The sequence below is a fragment of the Trachinotus anak genome, unplaced genomic scaffold, assembly GCF_046630095.1.
Source record: "Trachinotus anak isolate AG129_WGS33_773 ecotype Australia unplaced genomic scaffold, CSIRO_AGI_Tana_v1 ptg000019l, whole genome shotgun sequence".
In the NCBI taxonomy this organism is placed as follows: domain Eukaryota; kingdom Metazoa; phylum Chordata; class Actinopteri; order Carangiformes; family Carangidae; genus Trachinotus; species Trachinotus anak.
This window is the reverse complement of record NW_027273870.1, coordinates 29,102,984-29,123,330: the sequence shown is the minus strand read 5'-3', so window position 1 is coordinate 29,123,330 and position 20,347 is coordinate 29,102,984. Positions and strand designations below refer to the sequence as shown.

Here is a 20,347-nt window from a genome sequence, read left to right as displayed (position 1 = left end):
TTATACTACAAACTCTATTTTTGTGTAGTTGACAGCTGGTCATAAAACATGAAATCAGAATAATGTTCACTTGGGCTTTTGTGGGTACTGTTACTCTTTTACACACCGAACAATTAATTGATTGTTGAAAGAAAATAATTGTTAGATGTAATATTGAACATAACTGAATCACTCAGAAAACAATCAGCCAATCAGAGGGGGGGCTCAGAGTGTAAAATATGGGAAAGTATGAAAATAAACAGGGCTGTCATTGAGTCGGAGTGGACCCGGAAGTGGACGTTGACTCTGAGTGGGAGGGGGCGGCGTAAAGAGAGGGGGTCCAGGGACAGGCTTTCCCCGGTTCACCGGTGACCCAGCACGGAAAGAGGAGACACCGTGGTCAGCAGGTGGCAGCAGCGAGCTTTGTACCGAGCAGACACCGCCGGTGCTCAGTCCCCCGCCTCCCCTGTCCCGGAGTGCATGATGACCAGTGTACCGGTGCTATCTGCCGCCGCTGTCCTGCTCCCGGTTCTGCCAGTGTCCCTGTGATGGTGAGACGGAACACCGGCTGCAGTGCTTCACACGACAGGTACGGAGGGCGGCTGGCGCCCCGCGGTTACTGAGCCCCCCCGGGTTTGTTTCTGATTCACCCCCGCCTGTCAGCTAGCTGTCCGGCTAACCTGCTAGCATTAGCCAGCCTACGTGTAACCCCGCTGGACTCCAGTGACAACATTAGCTTTAGCATTAGCTTCTGGTACAGGCCGCGGTTATTCTACGCCTTATCAGTCCTGTCACCGATGCTGGAAATAGTTTTTGTGCGTCTTGTGTCACCGGTTGGTGTTAACTTCATTGTCAGCTCAGTGGATTCAGTGCTAAACAACAGTAGGTAACGAAGGCACCGGAGCTAGGCTAAAGCTAGCTGGTTAGCTTGTGTCACAGCTGCCTGTCGTGACAGGAGACACAGCAGCGATGTGACATTTCAGGTCAATAATGACAGAAAAAGTCTGTAAGAGAACATTTAAACCTTCGTGTTGTTTATTAAATAACGGGGCAGCTTCACTGGACAAGCGCCGTGAACATCAGGGAGTTAAAACAGCTCGTTACAGCCTCTGAAGCTCGCTTCTCCCGGTCTTCCCGACAGGAATGAGTCGAGACTTCATCTCATGAGTGAATCTCGGTTTTCTTCATTATACAGTACAGAGAGACCCTGTTTACAGCTGTGGGGAAGACAGCTCGCCTCAGCTCAGCTGATGCAGCTGTGTAACACTGAGACTGTGGTGAATCCAGGAGAGCTGCAGGTTCATTCATTTTCTGGGAAGGAAGAAAAAGTCTTAATAATTAGTAATTTACAAAGGTCTGGAGTATTTTCTCTTTGCTGCTGTAGACAGTAACATCAGTTATAACTTTCGTCTGTGAGGAGACAGTTGGTATGAAACTCAACAACTAACAATATATTTAACAAATAGTCAGTTTAGTAAATGGTAAATCCAGCCATCAGTTTTTCAGCTGCTCATCTGGGTTCAGGGCCGCAGAATGACGACAAATGGACTGTTCTTCTAGTCTCTTGACCACTTAAAGCGCTTTGCACTACAAGCCACATTCACTCATTCACTCACACGTTCACACAGCGCTTTCTTCCACACACACAGGGCTGCGCTGATGGAGCAGCCATCAGAGGCAGTTTGGGGTTCGGTATTTTACCCAAGGACACTTTGAGCTGGGGATCGAACCACCGACCTTCTGATTAGTGGACAGCCTGACCTACCTCTTGAGCCCCCAGCTATGTAATTTGTGGTCTTTTTGTGGTAGTCTTGCCTGTCTGTGTAGCAGGGGGCGCCACCATACCATCAACGACAGCACAGCCCCTCCTCCCTCCGCTGACGGAGACTCGCACCGCTCTCAGGTCAACTGTCACCACCACAGATAAAAGATAATTGCACGTGCACACACACGTCTCTCCCCTGTGTTGCCGCGTCAAACTGAATTTTCCCTTTAGGGGTCAGTAAAGGTTAATCTCATCTTATTTTAACTGAGTTCTGTGGAACTGTAAATATTACCAGTCACCTCAAACAGAGGCTCTGTGCCCTGCAGGCCTGACCAGTAATCCATACATGGATTACTGGATCCCTTCATAAAATAATACTGTTAGGCTCAACATGTAGTACGAAATGTACACAGTGACTGTGAACAAACACAAAGATCGACCTTCGGAGCCTTTGCAGAACTAAAAATCTCTAAACAGCAACGTGTCACCACAGAAATAAGAGTTTCCTGATCACAGCAGGATTATTATTAGATCTGTGCAGTTCTTGCTCCACTTGTCATTTTCTGATTTGTTTTCTGATTTTGTTTTTCATTATGTTGAAATCGGTTTTTTGCTTCGTTAATTCTCAGCTTCTCTGCTCAGCTCTTATTATAAATCATTGATAGAAAAGTGTCTTTTTTTTGCATGGTTGACAAATGATGGTGGAAACACAGTAAACACATAGTGACTACTGTCCTTTCTCTGTCTTTCTATTGGTCAGAACACAGATCCAAATCACAGCTGAGGAGATTTTCACTTGATGTACGTGCAGCCATGAAATGAATTAAACAATGATGACTTTAATCTGTGATGGTCCACATATTATTTTGATGAGCAGTGACTAATCCTCCAAAGCAGCACGTCTTTCCAAAAATATAACTCGGCCAAATATTTCTATTTTTACTTCACAGGAGACTCGGTAGAAACAAGCAGCCGGGCCGGATGTGAACTTTTCTACTTTTAGATGTTTATTCTGGCTTTGAGAAGGTGGCTGTTGTTTTTATGTAAAAGCAGATGTAGCTTTTTAAAAGTGGTGGTGGTGGTAAGGACGAGGCTGCAGACGTTTCCTCTAATCCTCTCATCACTGTGATGGGATTAACAGCAGAGGGTCTCACACCTCCACAGTCTGAGCAGTCAGATTAGAGCCGACTGTCAGCGCAACACATCTCTGCTTCACGCTGAGCAACACTCAATGATCAGGTCTTTCTCTGTGTAATTAATGTTTTTTAAAGATCCCATTTTCCCACTTTCATCCTGTGTTTTATCTGAAGTGTTGATCTCCATCAGAAGATATTTTTTGTGGTTTTAAGAACCAAAAACCATCTCAGTGTAGTTTTACATCTCCTCTCTCAGGCTTCTCTCTGGAGCTCTAGTAACAACAGGTCAGTCAGCCAATCAGAAGAGAGGATCTGAGCCTCTCTTCAGTGTCTGCTTTGTTGTGACATCACAAAGTTCCAGAAGTCCTGACTGTCTATCAGCTTATTGATATTTTTTATTTAGAGTGAAACAAATTGTAAGAAATTGGGTGACTAACAGTAAAAAACAAGAAACCACAGGTTATCTGTGTCATCTGTCACTTTTTTGCAGAGCTGTGCCCAGCAGACTCAGGGGAATTTTATTTTTTACTTTAATGACTCACAGCCACGGCGAGCTGCGGAACACCTGAGTGTAGTTTTCAGGAGTGTGCACCTGATGAACCGAGGGCCTGAGCTGCACAGGTGGTGCAGATGTGGTGCAGAGGATGAACTTTGAACACGTTGAATGTGCTGCGACTTTCAGTTTTGGTTGGAGCTGAATGTGAGCTCATTCTGAGCAGGTGTCGCTTCCTGTACCTTCAAAACTGAGAGCAGAGCCGTAACGTTCAGAGAGTCGGGTTCAGACTAATTCACACTGGCTGCTCACAGATATATGCTTTAATATTCTATAGCTGCTTCATATTTTACAGCAGCTGCTCACTGTAGCTCACTGGTCTTTAAACAAACAGAAGGAAAAGGTGCCTCCGCTGAGGACTATTTTCAGTGGCGGATTAATCCACATTTGGTGAGTGGAGAGTATTTGGGGCTGCAGGACGGTGTGTGTGTGTGGGACTGAGTCGATATATTGGTTAAAGTAATCACAGTAGAAATGCATTGAAATGTATTTTTCCTCTGTATCTAATATCAGCTCTGTGTGTGTGTGTGTGTGTGTGTGTGTGTGTGTGTGTGTGTGTGTGTGTGTCCAGCTAGCCTCCTAGGAGGCCAGTCCCAATGCCATGGCCTCTAGCCACAGCTCCTCCCCAGTGCCTCGTCCCAGTGGTGGAGGCCGAGATGGGATCTATCACAAGGAGCGGGATCCCTCCTCCCCTCGCTGCCGCCGCCCCGTCCGCTCGCTGCCTGACGTCTGCCCCAAGGAGCCCACCGGTGGGAAACACTGCACTCCTCAATACATCAGCATGTGTAGATGTTTAAGGCTGCAAGTGAAGCGATTAGTCTTTTATTTCTTTATTTTTCTGAGGTCACGTCTTCACTTTGTTCTGTCCAAAGATATAAAACTGAGAGAAGCAGTGAATCTGTTGCTGCTTGTTAAATGACTCGAATGAGTTGATTTTCAAATTATTTGTCAGTCAGCTCAACTCCTTGACTCAGTTTTCCACGCTCTCCTGCAGGTGAGGGGCGGGGCCTGTGCGACGGGCCGTCTGTGGTGGCGGAGCACGACAGGTGGACGGTGTACAGCTCGAAGGTCAACCTGCCCGCCGCGCTGAACGACCCCCGGCTCGCCAAGCGGGAGTCCGACTTTTTCACCAAAACGTGGGGCCTGGACTTCGCAGAGACAGAGGTGATGCCCTCCTTCTACCTCCCCAACATCACCAGGGAACACTTCGGGCCCTACCTGCAGGAGACGGCTCAGGTAACACCCGCGCTGAATAATTCAGGTCACGCCTCAGCAGACTCACTGCTGCAGAGGATGATTAAACGTTAGTGGGCGAGGGCGGAGCGGTCATGTTCATGTTGTTGTGGGTGTGTCAGGAATCCTGCTGAAGCAGTTTCAGCCCCTCTGTTTGTTTGTCAGTGGCTCAGAACGGAAACGTCTTGTTCCTCCACCCAGGAGGTCGTGTTTCAGCCGTGTCAGCAGGATTACACTACAAACTGATTTATACCAAACCTGGTGGGGGGTGGGGCACAGGAAGAACCTATCAAATGTTGGTGCTGATCCAGGAATATGTTTTTTATCAGAGAGGGAGTGTTTCAGTATTTCACCTTGGTTGGAGGTGTTTGCTCTGCTCAGTGTCAGTGTAGTTGTCAAAGTTTTGACGTTTCCATCCCCATGTTCTGGTTTTCAAATTTAAAATACAGGTGGATGGAAACTCACTTCCAGTGCTGTGTAATCATAGAAGTGATAAAGTCTGATTAACACAAACTCATCAACACCAAACAGTCCTGACTGACGGCCTCTGTTTGTTAGATGAGTGTTTAAAGATTTCTGATGAAAATCAACTTTTAATGTCCATAAGAGGTTTTTATTTTTTATAAAATACAAAACATATGATGAGTTTATTTTACTCCAGTATCCATGAGCCCATCATGTACTGTGACGAGTTACTGGTCACTGTGATTGTTGCTCAGTTCACACAGGCTGTAAAGAAATAAGGACAGAATCCACCGTCTATGAGAAAATGTATTGAAATTAAGTGGAATCATCCAGTTGGAGCAGTAAACAGGATTCATAATGTTGCCATGGATTCAGCGACTTCACGTTTATTTCTTTAGCCTGTGTCTGTTTTACATTTTTGCAAATTAGCAGCATTAAAACTCCCACTGCTGAATTAGCTTTTAGCACTTCCTGTTTTCAGTGAACCAATGGATGTACAAAAACATTTATGGACTTTAATTCATAGATAATTTTGGGTCACACTGATTCTAAATCAGTCAATCAATGTAAAGCGCTTTTCACACAGGTTAGTGCAGCTCAAAAGACGACTGATGAGCTGAAAAGAAAAAGGACAAATCAAGTAGGAAAGCTGATTTTAAAAGTTACAGTAATATAAGCAAAAAAAAAGAAAATGTAAAATTAGATAGAACAGAATAAAATGCAATCCAAAAATGCAACAACATAGATACAATAAAATGAAGTGACTAATGACTGAAAACCATATTTAATTCAGAACCAGGCAGCAGAGGAATCTTCAGAGTTTACAGGCGTCATCTCTCCAGCTGCTCCGAGCATCAGAGCTAAAAGCTGCGTCGCTAAAGGTTTTAGTCCTGGACTTGGACCAGTTAACAGAGTCGTCTCAGGACCTGAGCAGCCGCGATGGTCCACAGTGAAAACATGAGAGAGACATATCTGCAGGAGCAAAACCACAAAGAGCTTTAAAAACAAGTGAAAGAATTTTATAATCAACACTGAAGCTGAAACAGGTGTAATGTGTTCCCTCCTGGTCCTGGTCTGCAGAGGTCTGATCTACATCAGGTTTATATGGATATAAACTCACCTGTTTGTCTGCGTCGCTCAGAGACGTGGTCGCACTGCAGAAGAGACGTTTTGAAGGTGACACACAGAGACTGGAGTGATGTTCCCTCGGTTTGTTTACCTCAGGTTTTATTGGACTTCCTGTCGTCCAGCTGATCCTGTTGAAAAGGATTTAACGTTGCTTCAGTGGTGATGATAGAAATATTTTTTATTTGTGTCATATTTCACTCAGTCAAACACTGAGGCATCTTTGTTTCCTGCTCCTCTTCTCATGTTTCCTGCTCCATTGATTAAATCGATAAAAATGTTGCAGTGTGCACTGTGGTGCATGTTTAGATTGTGGTAGTCATGACAACAGCAGCGTCTGGATGCAGCACATGAAACTGTTTTTTTTTTTTTTTTTTTTGTTCCCTCAGTTTTTGCCGTGGCAGCACTTCTGCACTTCTCCTGTGAGACGTTCTAATTTTACGAGCTTGTAAAGTTAGTTTCAGTTTTTTTTTCGTTTCTCCAGTACCTTTCTGTTCCTGTGAGCAGGTTCAGGTTTTACAGAAGTCGCTCACATGATAATTTGCTCCCTCAGGTTTCAGAGTGACGTCTCAGTCAGTCAAACATTAAAGTACGACTGTCGGACATTCCCCTAGTGCTTCCTTATTCCTCCTCTGAGCTGTTGCATTGTGCCTGAGGAGGAACTGTGGCCCTTCAGCGCCTCCCTCAGGCTGAACCTCACATTTTCTGCCCCACTCCGGCTGCTGGTTTTGTTTCTGTGCTCTGTAGTGATGACGTGACAGCGTCATGGGGCTGTTACCGTGGTAACAGTCCTTTAATTCTAATCAAAACTCCTGCGCCTTTTGTGTCTTTTCTTGATTTCATTCATTTCAGAGAGAAAAAATCCATGAGCGCTGCAAAACCATCTGTCCCAACAAAGACGACGTGGACGCCGTCTCCAGCATCACCACCAACCACGGTATGAATTATTAACCTGCTGCAGCCTCTGGGGTCCATGAAATGACCAGTGGAAACACACACACACACACACACACACACACACACACACACACACACACACACACACACACACACACACACACTAACCCAGTGTTGGAACCTGAGCAGTAACACATCCAGAAATCAATGATCATTGGCACTGAAGAGGCTCTGGGTTGTTACCATGACAACCCCTGACACCTACAGGAAACAGACGTCAGATGTGTGTTTGGTGAATAGTTTGTTTCAGACTCTTTGCACATTCGTTCATTAAAGAAAGATATTTATTGCAGATAATCATTATTGATTAATCTGCTGATATGAAACTATTATTTTTCAGTGAGTTTTGTCTGTAAATAGTGAAAATGCCTGTTGTAATTCTCACAGTTACGTCTTGTTTTCTGATCTAAAATCTAAAGTTTATGATCATGTGACAAAGAAATCTTCATATTTGAAGCTGGAAACAAACAAGTAAATATTTTAGGTTTTTACTGAAAATAAACTAAAATCATCATCAAAATTGTTTTTTGTATCAATTAACCAACTGATCATTGCAGTTTAAACATAAAGTTTAAATATTTTCCTTTAAATTCAACTCAACACTTTAATGAATTGGCCTTTGATTCATCTGTATTTTCTTGGTTTCTATTTCAGTATTTCAGTTTTTATTGTCTAAAACACTTTGTAGCATCAGTTCTGGGATCTGCTGCACAAACAAACTTTGTTTTCTGTACATTTGTAATAAAGACATTGTTGATTATTCATGTGATAATCCCACATTTCTGCAGTTCAGAAAGTAAAACAAGCGGAAACACGTGTGACTGATCCAGAGCTTCTCCTGTTTCCTCCAGATAAATCCAGAGCGGAGCTGGAACAAGTCCCAAAGGTAACGGATCCACCCACTCGTTCTGTCAGTGTGAGGGTGGATTTAGTTTGTGTTCTGGGAAAATGTGGAGACCACACGTGACTCTTTAAAGTAAAAACACGTTTATTGAAGAAAACTGAGTGAAGTTCATCAGTAACGTGTGGATGTGTGAACATGAAAAGCAAAAATAAATCCAACAAACCAAGTGAGACAAGTGAAGAGAGAGACGGGCTCTGATGTGTTTACCTGAACTCCTCAGATCTTCATGAAGCCCGACTTCGCTCTGGATGACCCGGCCACCTTCAACACCGTCCTGCCCTGGTCGCACTTCAACAGCGCCGGAGGCAAGAGCAGCAGAGACGTGGCCTCGTCCAAGCTGCTGCAGGAGAAGGTGAACACATACACACAGACACACACACACACAGGACTGTAAACACTTTCAGTGAGGAGGCTGGACCCTCTGACGCTGACTGACGTTTGTTCTTCTCTGCTGCAGCTGAGTCACTACCTGGACGTGGTGGAGGTGAGCATCGCCCGGCAGATCTCGCTGCGCTCTGAGGCCTTTTTTCATGCCATGTCCTCGCAGCACGAGCTGCAGGACCAGCTGCAGGAGACGCAGCGGGCCGTCGCTGTCCTGCGGGGACGGACCGCCGCCATGGATCGCGTCATGTGCCAGGGGCCCCTGCGGGCCCTCCGCACCGCTCTGGCCCGCAACAACTGCGTGAAGCTGCACAACAAGCTGAAGCTGATGGCGGCCGTGCACCAGACGCAGCCCACTGTGCAGCTGCTGCTCTCCACCTCAGAGTTTGTCGGAGCGCTAGAGCTCATCGCCACCACCAAGGAGGTGCTGCAGCAGGAGCTGCAGGGCATCCACAGCTTCAGGTGAGGGGGCAGGTGTGTGTGGGTGTGTTACTGTATGTGTGGTTACGTGATTTTCAGCCCTAATAAAATGTAAACAGGTGAGTTGTATAAAATTCAGCCGTTCAGTTGTCATGAAGGAGGAAATGATCTCTAGAGACCAGAACAGTTTTTGTACCAGGCTCTAAACATGTTCCTTTCTGCTGTAAAGTTGGACATTTGAACATGGGAGTCTATGGGGACTGACTCCCCCAGAAATGACAGTGAAATTCTTTATTGAGTCATGCAATAACGAGCAGGAAACTCGTAGAAATACCTGAATCTTCTGGAGACTGTGGAAATCAGTCTGAGCTCTATCACTCCTTAATTCTGCTCCTCGTCCACTTTTAGTTTTATTTTTCCTTCTTTTTTTTTTGTCTATTTTGAGCCCATGAATTTAAAAGGATAACGTGAGTTTAGACAGAACAGTGTGAATGTGGAAGGACTGTAGTGATGAGTTGAGTCATTTAATGTGACCTATAAAGCCTCAACAGGAAGTTTGACAGTCAGCACACAGACTGCACAGACCGCCGTCATCTGTCTGACTCTGTGTGTGTGTGTGTGTGTGTGTGTGTGTGTGTGTGTGTGTGTGTGTGTGTGTGTCCCTCAGACATCTGGGCTCCCAGCTGTGCGAGCTGGAGAAGCTGATTGATAAGATGATGGTGGAGGACTTCAGCATGTACGCCCGCAGCGACCTGAACCGCAGCCTGAGGGAGGAGCCACAGGTCTTGGAGAAGGTGTGAACACACTCACAGTCAGTGACAGATGTGTAAACTGACATTAAATCATCCTGTTCGTCGCCTCGTGTCTCATGAAAACAAAAACCTCCATAAAGAGTAGTTTCCCTGATTCCAGAACGTAATAATTCAACTTAACAAACGGCCACAGCTCAAATAAGCCAAGTGGAAAAAGTACAGAGTATAAAAAAACTAAGGAATCATCCAGTCCCTTCATTAAAACTACATTTGAAGCCATTCAGTGAATTAAATTTATTCTCCATCATAAATTAAAAAAAACATTTCAGTTGAAGGAGGAGGAGGATGAAGTCAGCTGTGACTTGTTATGTATTTAATGGATGCTGTGCCCATCACAGGTCCACAAACCAAACGCCGTCTCCCAAAAGGTGGGCCACACACACACACACACTCACACACACACTCTCTCTCAGACTTGTGCTAAAATCTGGTTCCAGATTCGATCGATCAAATATCGTCTGGAAATAATTCTTGGAGTGTTTTAATGTGCTTGGAGAACCAGATGGGCGGGGTTAATTGCTTCAGGTGGGGTCAGGTAGGTTCTTGAGCTCTTTGAAATAACAAAGAGTTTTCAGTTTGTGTCTAAACACGAGTTCAGGTGTGTAACGATGTGGTGAATCCACGAGGCCTCCAAGCACGTTAGAAACACAGATTAATTTTTGATTTAATTCAAGCTGCTTCGGCTTCAGTGTTCGGTCCTTTATTCCTAAACACTCAGTTACATTCATTCAGATCTATTCTCAGCCAAATCTGAAGGGTTCTTCTTAAACATCAATTTAATCATCAAAATTCACATCTAAATTAAAGTTGGTTTCAAATGGATAAAAAGTTATTTTAAGAAATCAAAAATAATTGTGTTTCAATTTCAGCTGCAATCAGTTTTACTGTCTCCTGTGAATTTTTTTTTTTTTTTTTTTCCTTCCCTGATTTGTCGACACGGCCCCGCCCTGACTGAGGGTTACTTTGATTATTGATCTGTGGCTTGTGCTGATTAAACCGCTCTGATCTCGCTGCAGTGGAGTTGGACTCACAGTAATTAGAAGCTCAGGGATTTTGGGCTCAGTAATTTTTCTTGTTAATTTGGTGATATTTTGTGTGTGTGTGTGTGTGTGTGTGTGTGTGTGTAGGAGCGTCTGGAGTCGCTGGTGTTCGGCCTGCTGAGGCAGAGGAAGCTGGACTTTCTGGATATTTACAGCGATGAAATGATCTTGGCTGCAAAGGCCATCGTCACTCAGGTGCGACACCCGACACTGACGACAGTGAAAGAGAAATATTGATCTGTGATTCATCTCAGAACAGCACATGATAAACAACAGATGAGTGATCCAACATTTAGTCTGTGGTAAATCTCACTGTGTGTCATGTTTGTGTTTGCAGTGTGTGGCAGAAAGTGTTTTGCACATAGAAGAAATTGACACTGAAGTCGTCACTAAGTGAGTGGAAATGTGAATGTGATGAAATTTGTAGCAGTAAAACTGATGAATATTATCTGTGCAGTAATGAATAACATTTTAAAGCTGCTGGTGTATGAATGGAACATGTCTTGACTTTGGAGCCACCTACCACAGGCTCGGGCCAATATTCTGCAATATTGAATATCACTACATTATTTTAAAAAAAACTAAAACAAACATTGAACATCGCGATATTTCCTACTATAGGCAATATTTTCATAATATCTAATTTTAACTTCAGCCCTCATGTCACTGCTTTGCTGACTGTTGCACCTTCACATGTGACAAAACTGCTGTTTAGTGGCAGCGTCACTTGTCTTAAAGGCAGCTGATAAACTGCAGTTTTCACCTGGTTGTAGTTGTAGTGTAGAATAATTGAAGCGATGCTTTGATCATCTACAAATTCAACACACAGGGTTTTAAACTTCATTTCACAGATGCACAGGTGTTTAACATTTAATCCACTTAATCCATCTTCAGTGATGTAAATGAGGTGAAAATGTATCCTGATGTTTTTAATGTGTGTGTGTGTGTGTGTGTGTGTGTGTGTGTGTGTGTGTGTGTGTGTGTGTGTGTGTGTGTGTGTGTGTGTGAAGGCTAGCTGAACAGATGCGTCTGATGACATTCCCTCAGTGGTTTGAGGTTCTGAAAAACGTCTTTGAGAGTTTCCTTCTCTTCCTGCAGAGGATCAAGGTGAGTCAGGACTCAGGAAAACCTTCAGTCCTCACACCTGAGGCAGGTGTAACAGCAATAACATCACTGCTCGTTATCTCCCTTCTGTCTGTGTGTCAGGCCACTCTGAGCGTGATCAGAAACGTGGTTCTGGAAGTTCTGGACTCAAATCAGAGGAACCGGCTCCTTGAGGAGGCGGCTTCAGGTGCTTCAGGTCAGGAGTCTTCTCAGGGCTCGTCGCTCCTGCAGGGTGAGGCCGAGCTGGCCTACCTCACCCACGAGGGTCTGTTCATCAGCGACGCGCTGAGTGAGGCCCAGCAGCAGCAGCAGCAGCAGCAGCAGCAGCAGCAGCAGCAGGCGCCGGCAGCCCAGGATCAGAGCTCTGTGGTGGGCTCCAGGATCCAGCAGGGCCGGGCGGAGGCAGCCGGCAGCGACTCGGCCTCTGGGGCCACAGAGAGCTTCGTCAGCAGGGAGCAGAGCTTCATGTACGTCCCTGAATCATGATGAGACCTGGACCAGTGAGAGCTGGGTCACATGTTCTAAAACCATGAACCACAACAAATAGTCACATCTATCCTGGTAATGAGGAATAGAAAAATACGTTTGTTTTAATTAGACCGATGGATGTTTCCTCTCTCGTGCTTTGTTGTGGCTGTTTTCAGTTTTGTTGATGAAATAAGAAACTTGACTCATGTAGTTGTTGTCGTGGAAGTTCTCAGTCACCTGCTGACTGTGTGTGTGTGTGTGTGTGTGTGTGTGTGTGTGTGTGTGTGTGTGTGTGTGTGTGTGTGTGTGTGTGTGTGTTTTCAGCTCCGGTGAGAACATGATGCCCACTGAGCTGGAGATGAATCGTGTGATCAACAACATCCAGGAGCTGCTGTACACGGCGTCCGACGTCAGCCACGACCGCTGTGTCAAAGTCCTCACGGCCAGAGCCAAGGTACAGCTCCATCCACATCTGAACGCCGACGTGTTCGTTTCACCTAAAACCTCGGAGTCCGTTAAAACTTGCGCCTGTCTCCACCTCCAACAGGACGGCTCCCTGGAGCGTCTGAGCTCGGCCGAGTTCGTGTGTCTCTCTCAGGCGGTGGAGGGTTTTGTCAGGGACACGGAGGAGCTGTGCGGCAGGCGCAGCGTCTCCCTGAGGGGGGCGCTGCAGAGCCAGGCCAACCGCTTCGTCCACCGCTTCCACGAAGAGCGCAAGACCAAACTCAGGTAACCTGCAGGGTTTGGGCTCGTGTCACAAACTTCTGAACCGAGATCCAGGTGTTGGTGTGTGTGACCTGTGGAAGGCTCGGGGCAGCAGCTGAAGGATGGTTTCATCCTGCTGAGTCTCCCCCTGTGACCTCTTCCACTTCTTTGAAACACGGGAGCCAAACTGTGCCTCTCCAGTCTGCAGAGGTGGTGTTGTGTTGTTGTGAGTCCTGATGCTGATGGTTGTTGTCGTTTGTGCGTCCCTGCAGCCTCCTCCTGGACAACGAGCGCTGGAAGCAGGCAGAGGTTCCTGCTGAGTTTCAGGATCTCGTCAACTCCATCGCTGATGGCAGGATAACACTACCAGAGCGCAAAACGCCAGGTATCTAAAAACCGACCTCCTCCACTGAAACACCAGTGAGTCACACAGACACTGTTGTGTGTTTGTGAAGCAGTTTGTGGCAGAGCTGAAGAGGCTGGACGCCAACTGTCACGGCTGCTGAGCGTCGTGGTCTTGACACACGTCACAAATGTACAACAACAGGATTTGTTTGAAGGTTCTGGTGAATCTGCAGTGACGGTCCCAACACGTCCAGCTTTAAATTTGACTGGCAGCTTGTTGGAGGGCAGAAATAGACTGAGCGTTAAAATCCTCCCGGAGAGTTCGGCCTGACGTGTTTGTTGACAGTGAAGTGAGGAGAGACGCCTCCTGACATCAGTAACACAACAGAAGAACAATTCACATCTGTTCAGTGAGGCAGGATCAGTGGATCCTTTTTTAATTGTAACATCCATTACATGCTGCGGTGATTAGACAGGAAACATGGGTGGTAATCAGTAACCTGATCAGTGATTATTGATCATAATCGCGTCTCAGAACAAACAGAAAACTGTGACAGACTCGAGCTGTAACGTGTTTCCTCCTGCAGGTCCAGACGACAGGAAGCCCACCGAGTTCCTGCTCGTCAACGGGCAGAAATACGCCGTTGTTGGGTAGGTGTTTGAACGCAACAATGAAACCAGTCACACACATTTACTATTAATGTAAGACAATTAAATTTAAAGCTCCAGATTTTACTCTTCTCCTGTGTTTAATCTGAAGTGTTGATCTCCATCAGAAGACATATCTGTGGTTTTAAGAACCAAAAACCATCTCAGTGTAGTTTTACATCTCCTCTCTCAGGCTTCTCTCTGGAGCTCTAGTAACAACAGGTCAGTCAGCCAATCAGAAGAGAGGATCTGAGCTTCTCTTCAATGACTGCTTTGTTGTGACATCACAAAGTTCCAGAAGTCCTGACGGCTGGTTTTAAGGCTCAGTTTCTGAATACAGGCTGTGTGCATTTCTCTGTGGACTGAGGCTTTGATACTTTCACAGTATTAATATAGAACCTAGACCTGCTTTATAATCACAAACACATGGACATCTGCCTTTAGACTGGGTGGAGCTTTAAGGTAAAATAATATGTATAATATATGACATGAGACACGTGTCTGTGAGGTTTTGTCTGACAGTCGTCTTCCTGTTTCCTCAGGACGGTTCTGCTGCTGATCCGGATCTTTCTGGAGTACTGTCAGTGTGTCAACGACATCCCGTCAATTGCCACTGACATGTTGACGCGTCTGTCAGACCTCCTCAAGGTCATGACCACCACGTTTCATTTCACTCATTCTAAAAACATCTTTTTCTCTGTTTAGACCTTTGAAATGTTGTCGGTCTGTTTGGATTGTTGACTGTGATGTTGGTAAAAATGTAACAGTTGGTTTAGTTTTACTAGAAAATGTGAACTGACACAAGTTTACGTTTCATCAGAATCAGGTGTGTTGACTTTGACTTTCTGCCTCGGTCAGGTGACGTTCACAGTCGGTGTTTTTAAACAGCTCTCCTCTCCTCCTGTGTCTCTGCAGCACTTCAACTCTCGGAGCTGTCAGCTGGTTCTGGGCGCTGGAGCGCTGCAGGTCGTCGGCCTCAAGACCATCACCACTAAAAACCTCGGTACGTAGAGACAGCTGCACACACCTGTCACTGGGTCACAAACACAACGTTCTGCCTGAGCTGACAACCTGTGTGTGTGTGTGTGTGTGCGTGTGCGTGTGCGTGCAGCACTAGCTTCCCGCTGCCTGCAGCTGGTGGTTCACTACATTCCCATCATCAGAGCTCACTTTGAGACCAAACTACAGCCCAAACAGTTCAGCGTCCTCAGACACTTCGACCACATCACCAAGGTAACACACAGGAAACACTTCAAATACACAATAAAGACAAAAAACTACACACGGCGCTGCAGCCTCTGTCATCGGAAACGTTTCTTTATACAAAAATAAAAACCTGGTCTGAGGCATCCAGCTGTAAAACTCCTGGAGGTTCCCGTCTCGACTTTTAGATCATCTCAGTGAAAAGTTGAGTTTTTGCTGAAACGGTTTGTGTTGTTTTGCAGGACTACAATGATCACATAGCAGAGATCTCAGCTAAACTGGTGGCCATCATGGACAGTCTGTTTGAGAAGGTGTTATCAAAGGTAAGATCGGGGCGGGGTTTCCTCAAACTCTAGGAAGTGCTGTGAAGATTTCCCTTAAAGTAAAAGACACCCTTAAGTCTTCACCCTTAAAGTTCCCTTAAAATGTTCATTCAAGTATTTCAAGTTTTCTTAGTCTTATATTTAAGGAATCACTTAAACTGTTGCACAAAACACCTTAGTGACCAAAGTAAGAACGTAAACTAAAGGTACCTAGATTGTGTACTGTCTCATCAGGAGCCAGGTGTTCCTAATAAACTGGCCGCTCAGTGTGTGTGTGTGTGTGTGTGTGTGTGTGTGTGCGCGCGTGTGCTGTGCCACAGGTGAGTTCTGTCATGTGATGTCATCAGGTTGATGATGATGATGTTGTTTCCTCAGTATGAAGTGAAGGCTCCGATGCCGTCGGCCTGTTTCAGAAACGTCTGTAAACAGATGGCGAAGATGCACGAAGCCATTAATGAGCTTCTACCTGAGGAACAGACTCAGGTGAGACTCTCTACAGCTTCTCATTTATCGTTAACGTCTTCTAAACGACCTTTCTCATGACGATGTCGTCAGTGTGAGGTGAACATGTTGAAGCTTCAGAGCACTGATGGACTTCATCATGTGACAGGTTTTCTTTTTTACTCTTTCGTCCTCTGCTTCCTGCTCTGGGAGCTGATTGGCTGCATCAGAGGCTGCTCCCTCTGACATTAGAGCTACTCGACAGGTTTTGGCCACACACCTGTCTGAGTGACTGATCTATGTGCACCTGCACCTCCACTGATACAAACACAAGGACGGGAGTGAAAGTCCACTCCTGTGTCGCCCTCTAGTGGGAAATAGACTCTGTGAAAGACACAAAGATGATTTTCAACAGGATTTCTACCAAAATAAAGTCTTGTTCTAAAATTCAGACTTTTTTCTATGAGGTTTGGTGAAGATGATTCACTAAACTCTCTCAAACCTGTTGTTTCAGACTGACCCGCCTGCTCATGATGTTTTAAATGATATTAATATAATATAATATTAATCAGTCGCAGCAGTGAGTGACTGTGTGTGTTTCTGTGTTGTTTAAACTCTGTTTCCTGTTCAGATGTTGTTTCTGAGGATAAACGCCAGTTTTAAAATGCACCTGAAGAGGCAGCTGGCTCGACTCGGGGTCGTTAATGACGGAGGACCACAGCACGGGTAAGTGAACACACACACACACACACACACACACACACACACACGACACTCATTGACATAATGTACTCCCTAGCCCCTTACCCTAACCTTAACCATCGCAACTGAGTGCCTAACTTCCTGTTTCACTCTGAGGAGAAATAAAACCTCATTTAGGGAGGATTTAGTTTTTCCAGTTGGACAACATTGTGTTTGTGGTTGTGATGTGAAGAGTTTTGATCTGATCCACTGATTCTCTTCCTGCCTCATCTGTGATGTGTTCAGGAACCCCCAACATCCAAGTTTATTCAAATGTTTATGTTAAAAAAACGTCTGTCCTCTCTGAAATCTCAGATGATGGAGTTACTTCAATCTCAATGTTTAGATTTTTCGCTGGTGTCAGATTATTTATTAAATAATGGTGATTGGAGGGGCCCCTGGTAATTTTTTGCCAAGGGCCCCTCTGGACTCTACAGGATCATGAGACAGGATGTTGATTAGTTAAAGCGCAGAGAGTGAAAAGGCTTTTATTGTTGTGGCTTCCCTCTGTTGTTGTGTAGTTGTGTTTGACCTGTGACCTTTGTGTAGTTGTGTGTGACCTGTGACCTCTGTGTTGTTGTGTAGTTGTGTGTGACCTGTGACCTTTGACCTATGTGTTGCAGCCTGGTTGTGGTGGACGTCGCCTTCTACACTGAGAACGTGCAGGTGCTGAGGAGCCTGGAGCGCCTTGACCTGAACATGGTGGAGATCTGGGAGCAGAAGAGGTGATGGAGGGGGCGGAGTCTGGACGTCCAGGACCGACCAACCGACCGACCGATTCGGCGACGGAGGGCCGAGCCCGGTGGGGGGGCCGACAGCGCCCCAGCTTAGGGCGGAGGAGGCCCGGAGGGACCAAAAAACACAAAACTGGAGAAGAGCAGTGACTTCTGGAGACTCCTGAACAGCTCCACCTTAAAAGACTTAACTAAGTAACACACAGAGCCTCCTTAAAAACTGCTGCCACCTCATCTCACTGTGCAATTCAAGAGGAAAACTAGTAAATTATTAGAGACCGTTTTAGTGGGGGCGCAGGGCGGAGACGGTGTTTGAAAAAAAAAAAAAGGCGGGGTAATTTATTTTTCTGTCTTCTTTACTGCGGACGTTTTCTTCCGGCGCTGCGGCGTTTGAAGCTGAAAGGAATTTTCACCATCGACGACACTGAGGCTGAGTTTTCCTGCCGCTGGTTTTACGAGGAATCAGGGTTTAATGAGATGAAACGAATCGTCGTGGAAACGGTTTCCTCCTTCCTGCTCTGACAGGATCAACAGGGTTTCTTCACGGTGTTTGTTTTTTGTTTTTTTTTCAAACTTGATTCAGCAGCTGGTTTTTGTTTGATTCACTGTGGTGAAGGCTGGAAACTGAAATCTTAGATTTTTATACGTGAAGCAGGAACATTTCCCGGACTGTTCAGACCTGGAGGAGCCCTGAAGAAGCAGAAAGGTGTAATTGAAGAGTTAATTTCCTGAAATGTTTCTATAAACACAATCCAGACTGTGAACGCATCACAACCCTCAGCTACATCCTGTCATTACCAAAGTAAAACAGCTTCTAATTTGGGAATTCAACTCTTCAATTGCATTTTTTCCCTTTAATCAGTCCAATCATGCATTAAGTGATGATCCAGAGACAAAGGGGATGTGTTTTTTTTTTTTTTAATAATTGCAGAACATGAAGCATGAATATCAGCTGTTAACTACTGTTGACCTTTTTCCTCCTACTGAACCTTTATTTCGTCTGCATGAGCTTTTTGTTTCCTCTGAGGCTGAAACGACTCAACGGAACAGAAAATCTGATTTAGCTGTTTGATTTTTTTTCTAAAATGGATTTAGTCATTTTATTTTGAAACCAGAGTTATCTTTTCATTAATCAAACTTCCAGTGTCAATTTGAGTAAATAAATTGATGAGCTGAGAGTTAAACCATCTTTTTGAGACAGGACGTCCTCTGACGCAGAGGTGATGTCACACTGCTGTTGTTCAGTCAGGATCACATGACCGAGTCACGTTCGTGTCGGTGAAATTTACCTGAAGCCAACGTGAGTTGTCACGTCCTCTGCTGTGTTTCTGCTCTGCAAGAATTTGCAATAATTTCAAAATAAAACACCGTCAAACACACTTAGCTTATTTAAACATGAGCAGACGATGTGACGCAGGATTATTAACAGACATTTTGTTCAGTTTTTAGTTTTTATTTACTACTGTGCAGCCCAGCTTCCTATAGTTAAACACAGTCGCCTGAGGAACCTTGAATGCACCATCAGACCAGTGTTGTCAGGTGGTTTGTGGGTGATAAAGCCCTTAAAGCTCCTGAACAGCTGTGACAGTTTCCCTCCTCCATAGTTGGGGTCCCCGCTTGAATCAAGGCGACATGAAGCAGATTCAAGACGTCACAAGTGTTTTTCTTTTATTTAAAAAAAAAAAAATAAAAAATTTTGAACTTGTCCACCCTCAGACCGGTGCTGTGCTGATGTGGTTCTGGAGCGCTCCCTCTGAGACCTGTTCTCAAGACTTTTGATGGCTGTTCTGTCACTCACCTGTTCACAGCTGTGTATTTAGATGCTTCTTTGAAGTACAGAGGGTTTAGTGTAGCTCCGCCCACCGAAAAACACCTGCACAGGTGTTTGCAGCACTCACCGGTTTCAGCCACACATGGTGCCAAAGTGCAGCGTTAAAAAACAAAAATCAGATTTTCTGTTCCTGAATGAAGTCCAGCTGCTCTGAGCTCCAACCAAACCAAACACATCTGTCCAGCTGTGGCCTCATCACCTCCACCTGTAGAGATCAGCTGAGTCCCTGCAGACAGGTGAACACTACACACTGCACCAATCAGCTGCAGCACTTCACAGCAGGTTTGTTTTTCAGGATGGAGAAAACGGCTTTATTGTCCTGAGACGAGGTGACAATTAACAGGTGAATGAAATCAGTGCTCTGGGCCTCTGCAGTCCAGGATCACACCTGTATCTACAGGTGAGCTGCACTCGACAGGTGTGATGAGACCACGGTTCAGTTTCCTGTCTGAGAACAAAAAGCTTCAGAAGTGCCTACTGTCAGACGACACATCTGAGCTCTCCACTACAGTGTGCCTACCATACCACTGTGTGTGTGTGTGCGTGCGTGTGTGTGTGTGAGTGAGTGAGTGAGTTGGCCTGTCTGAGAACTCAAAATGTCTTGAATCCTTCAAACTTGCTGTGAATAAACAGGATGATGGAGCAACTCGTGTTTCAGTCTGTTTCTCTGCTGCAGACTCTCAGCGTCAGGCTCGCAGCTTGTTCCAAACTTTATCGACAACGCTGCTGTCAACGGAGACAATCAGATATGTAGATAATGTTCAGTCCTACATTAGGAAAACTATGATTTCATTCCAACCTTAAAGGAAGTTGGACAAACAGTTGATGCCAACTGTTGGTTCCTGCAGCTTTTACACACAAGCAGAACCAAAACCACCTGAAATGTTTGTAACAGAGACACTGTTGGTTATTTTCTGACGTGATCGTGTGTCATGTTCACGTCCAAGTTTGTAATTACGACTGGAAAACTCGACTTTTCTTAAATCTGTGAATCATCTGTTTGGCATTAAATTATACGGAAGAGCCCGAGTGTC

General features: G+C 45.3%; 1 protein-coding gene and 1 long non-coding RNA gene across 3 annotated transcripts; one reads left to right on the top strand and one right to left on the bottom strand.

Moving 5' to 3' along the window:
* The first annotated feature begins 288 nt into the window (after window positions 1-288).
* Window positions 289-19,959, top strand: vps54 (VPS54 subunit of GARP complex). Of its 2 annotated transcripts, XM_071503634.1 has the most exons (24): window positions 289-568; window positions 4,005-4,182; window positions 4,428-4,669; window positions 7,109-7,193; window positions 8,065-8,099; window positions 8,338-8,469; window positions 8,575-8,960; window positions 9,586-9,712; window positions 10,069-10,098; window positions 10,858-10,965; window positions 11,108-11,163; window positions 11,781-11,877; window positions 11,977-12,341; window positions 12,667-12,796; window positions 12,890-13,071; window positions 13,320-13,432; window positions 13,980-14,043; window positions 14,583-14,688; window positions 14,956-15,043; window positions 15,152-15,273; window positions 15,486-15,566; window positions 15,942-16,049; window positions 16,639-16,733; window positions 17,372-19,959. In XM_071503634.1, the coding sequence occupies exons 2-24, from the start codon at window positions 4,035-4,037 to the stop codon at window positions 17,475-17,477; spliced, it is 3,006 nt and encodes a 1,001-aa protein (XP_071359735.1). In that variant the 5' UTR covers window positions 289-568; window positions 4,005-4,034; the 3' UTR covers window positions 17,478-19,959. The 2 variants fall into 2 exon arrangements, with proteins under 2 accessions (XP_071359735.1, XP_071359736.1); XM_071503635.1 differs by lacking the exon at window positions 10,069-10,098 and having other exon boundaries at window positions 290-568.
* On the bottom strand, window positions 4,691-7,095 carry LOC139636017 (uncharacterized). Its single transcript, XR_011694335.1, has 3 exons — window positions 6,744-7,095; window positions 6,252-6,387; window positions 4,691-6,103 (listed from the first exon to the last, which is right to left on the bottom strand). It is a non-coding gene; the product is annotated as an uncharacterized lncRNA (long non-coding RNA).
* Window positions 19,960-20,347: the final 388 nt, after the last annotated feature.

Bases quoted from the DNA above. Each gene is read 5' to 3' on its own strand.
- vps54 (XM_071503634.1), top strand. From the start codon at position 4,035: ATGGCCTCTAGCCACAGCTCCTCCCCAGTGCCTCGTCCCAGTGGTGGA. The intron at 8,961-9,585 runs GTGAGGGGGCAG...TGTGTCCCTCAG, and splicing joins CAGGGCATCCACAGCTTCAG to ACATCTGGGCTCCCAGCTGT. The intron at 15,567-15,941 runs GTAAGATCGGGG...TTGTTTCCTCAG, and splicing joins TTGAGAAGGTGTTATCAAAG to TATGAAGTGAAGGCTCCGAT.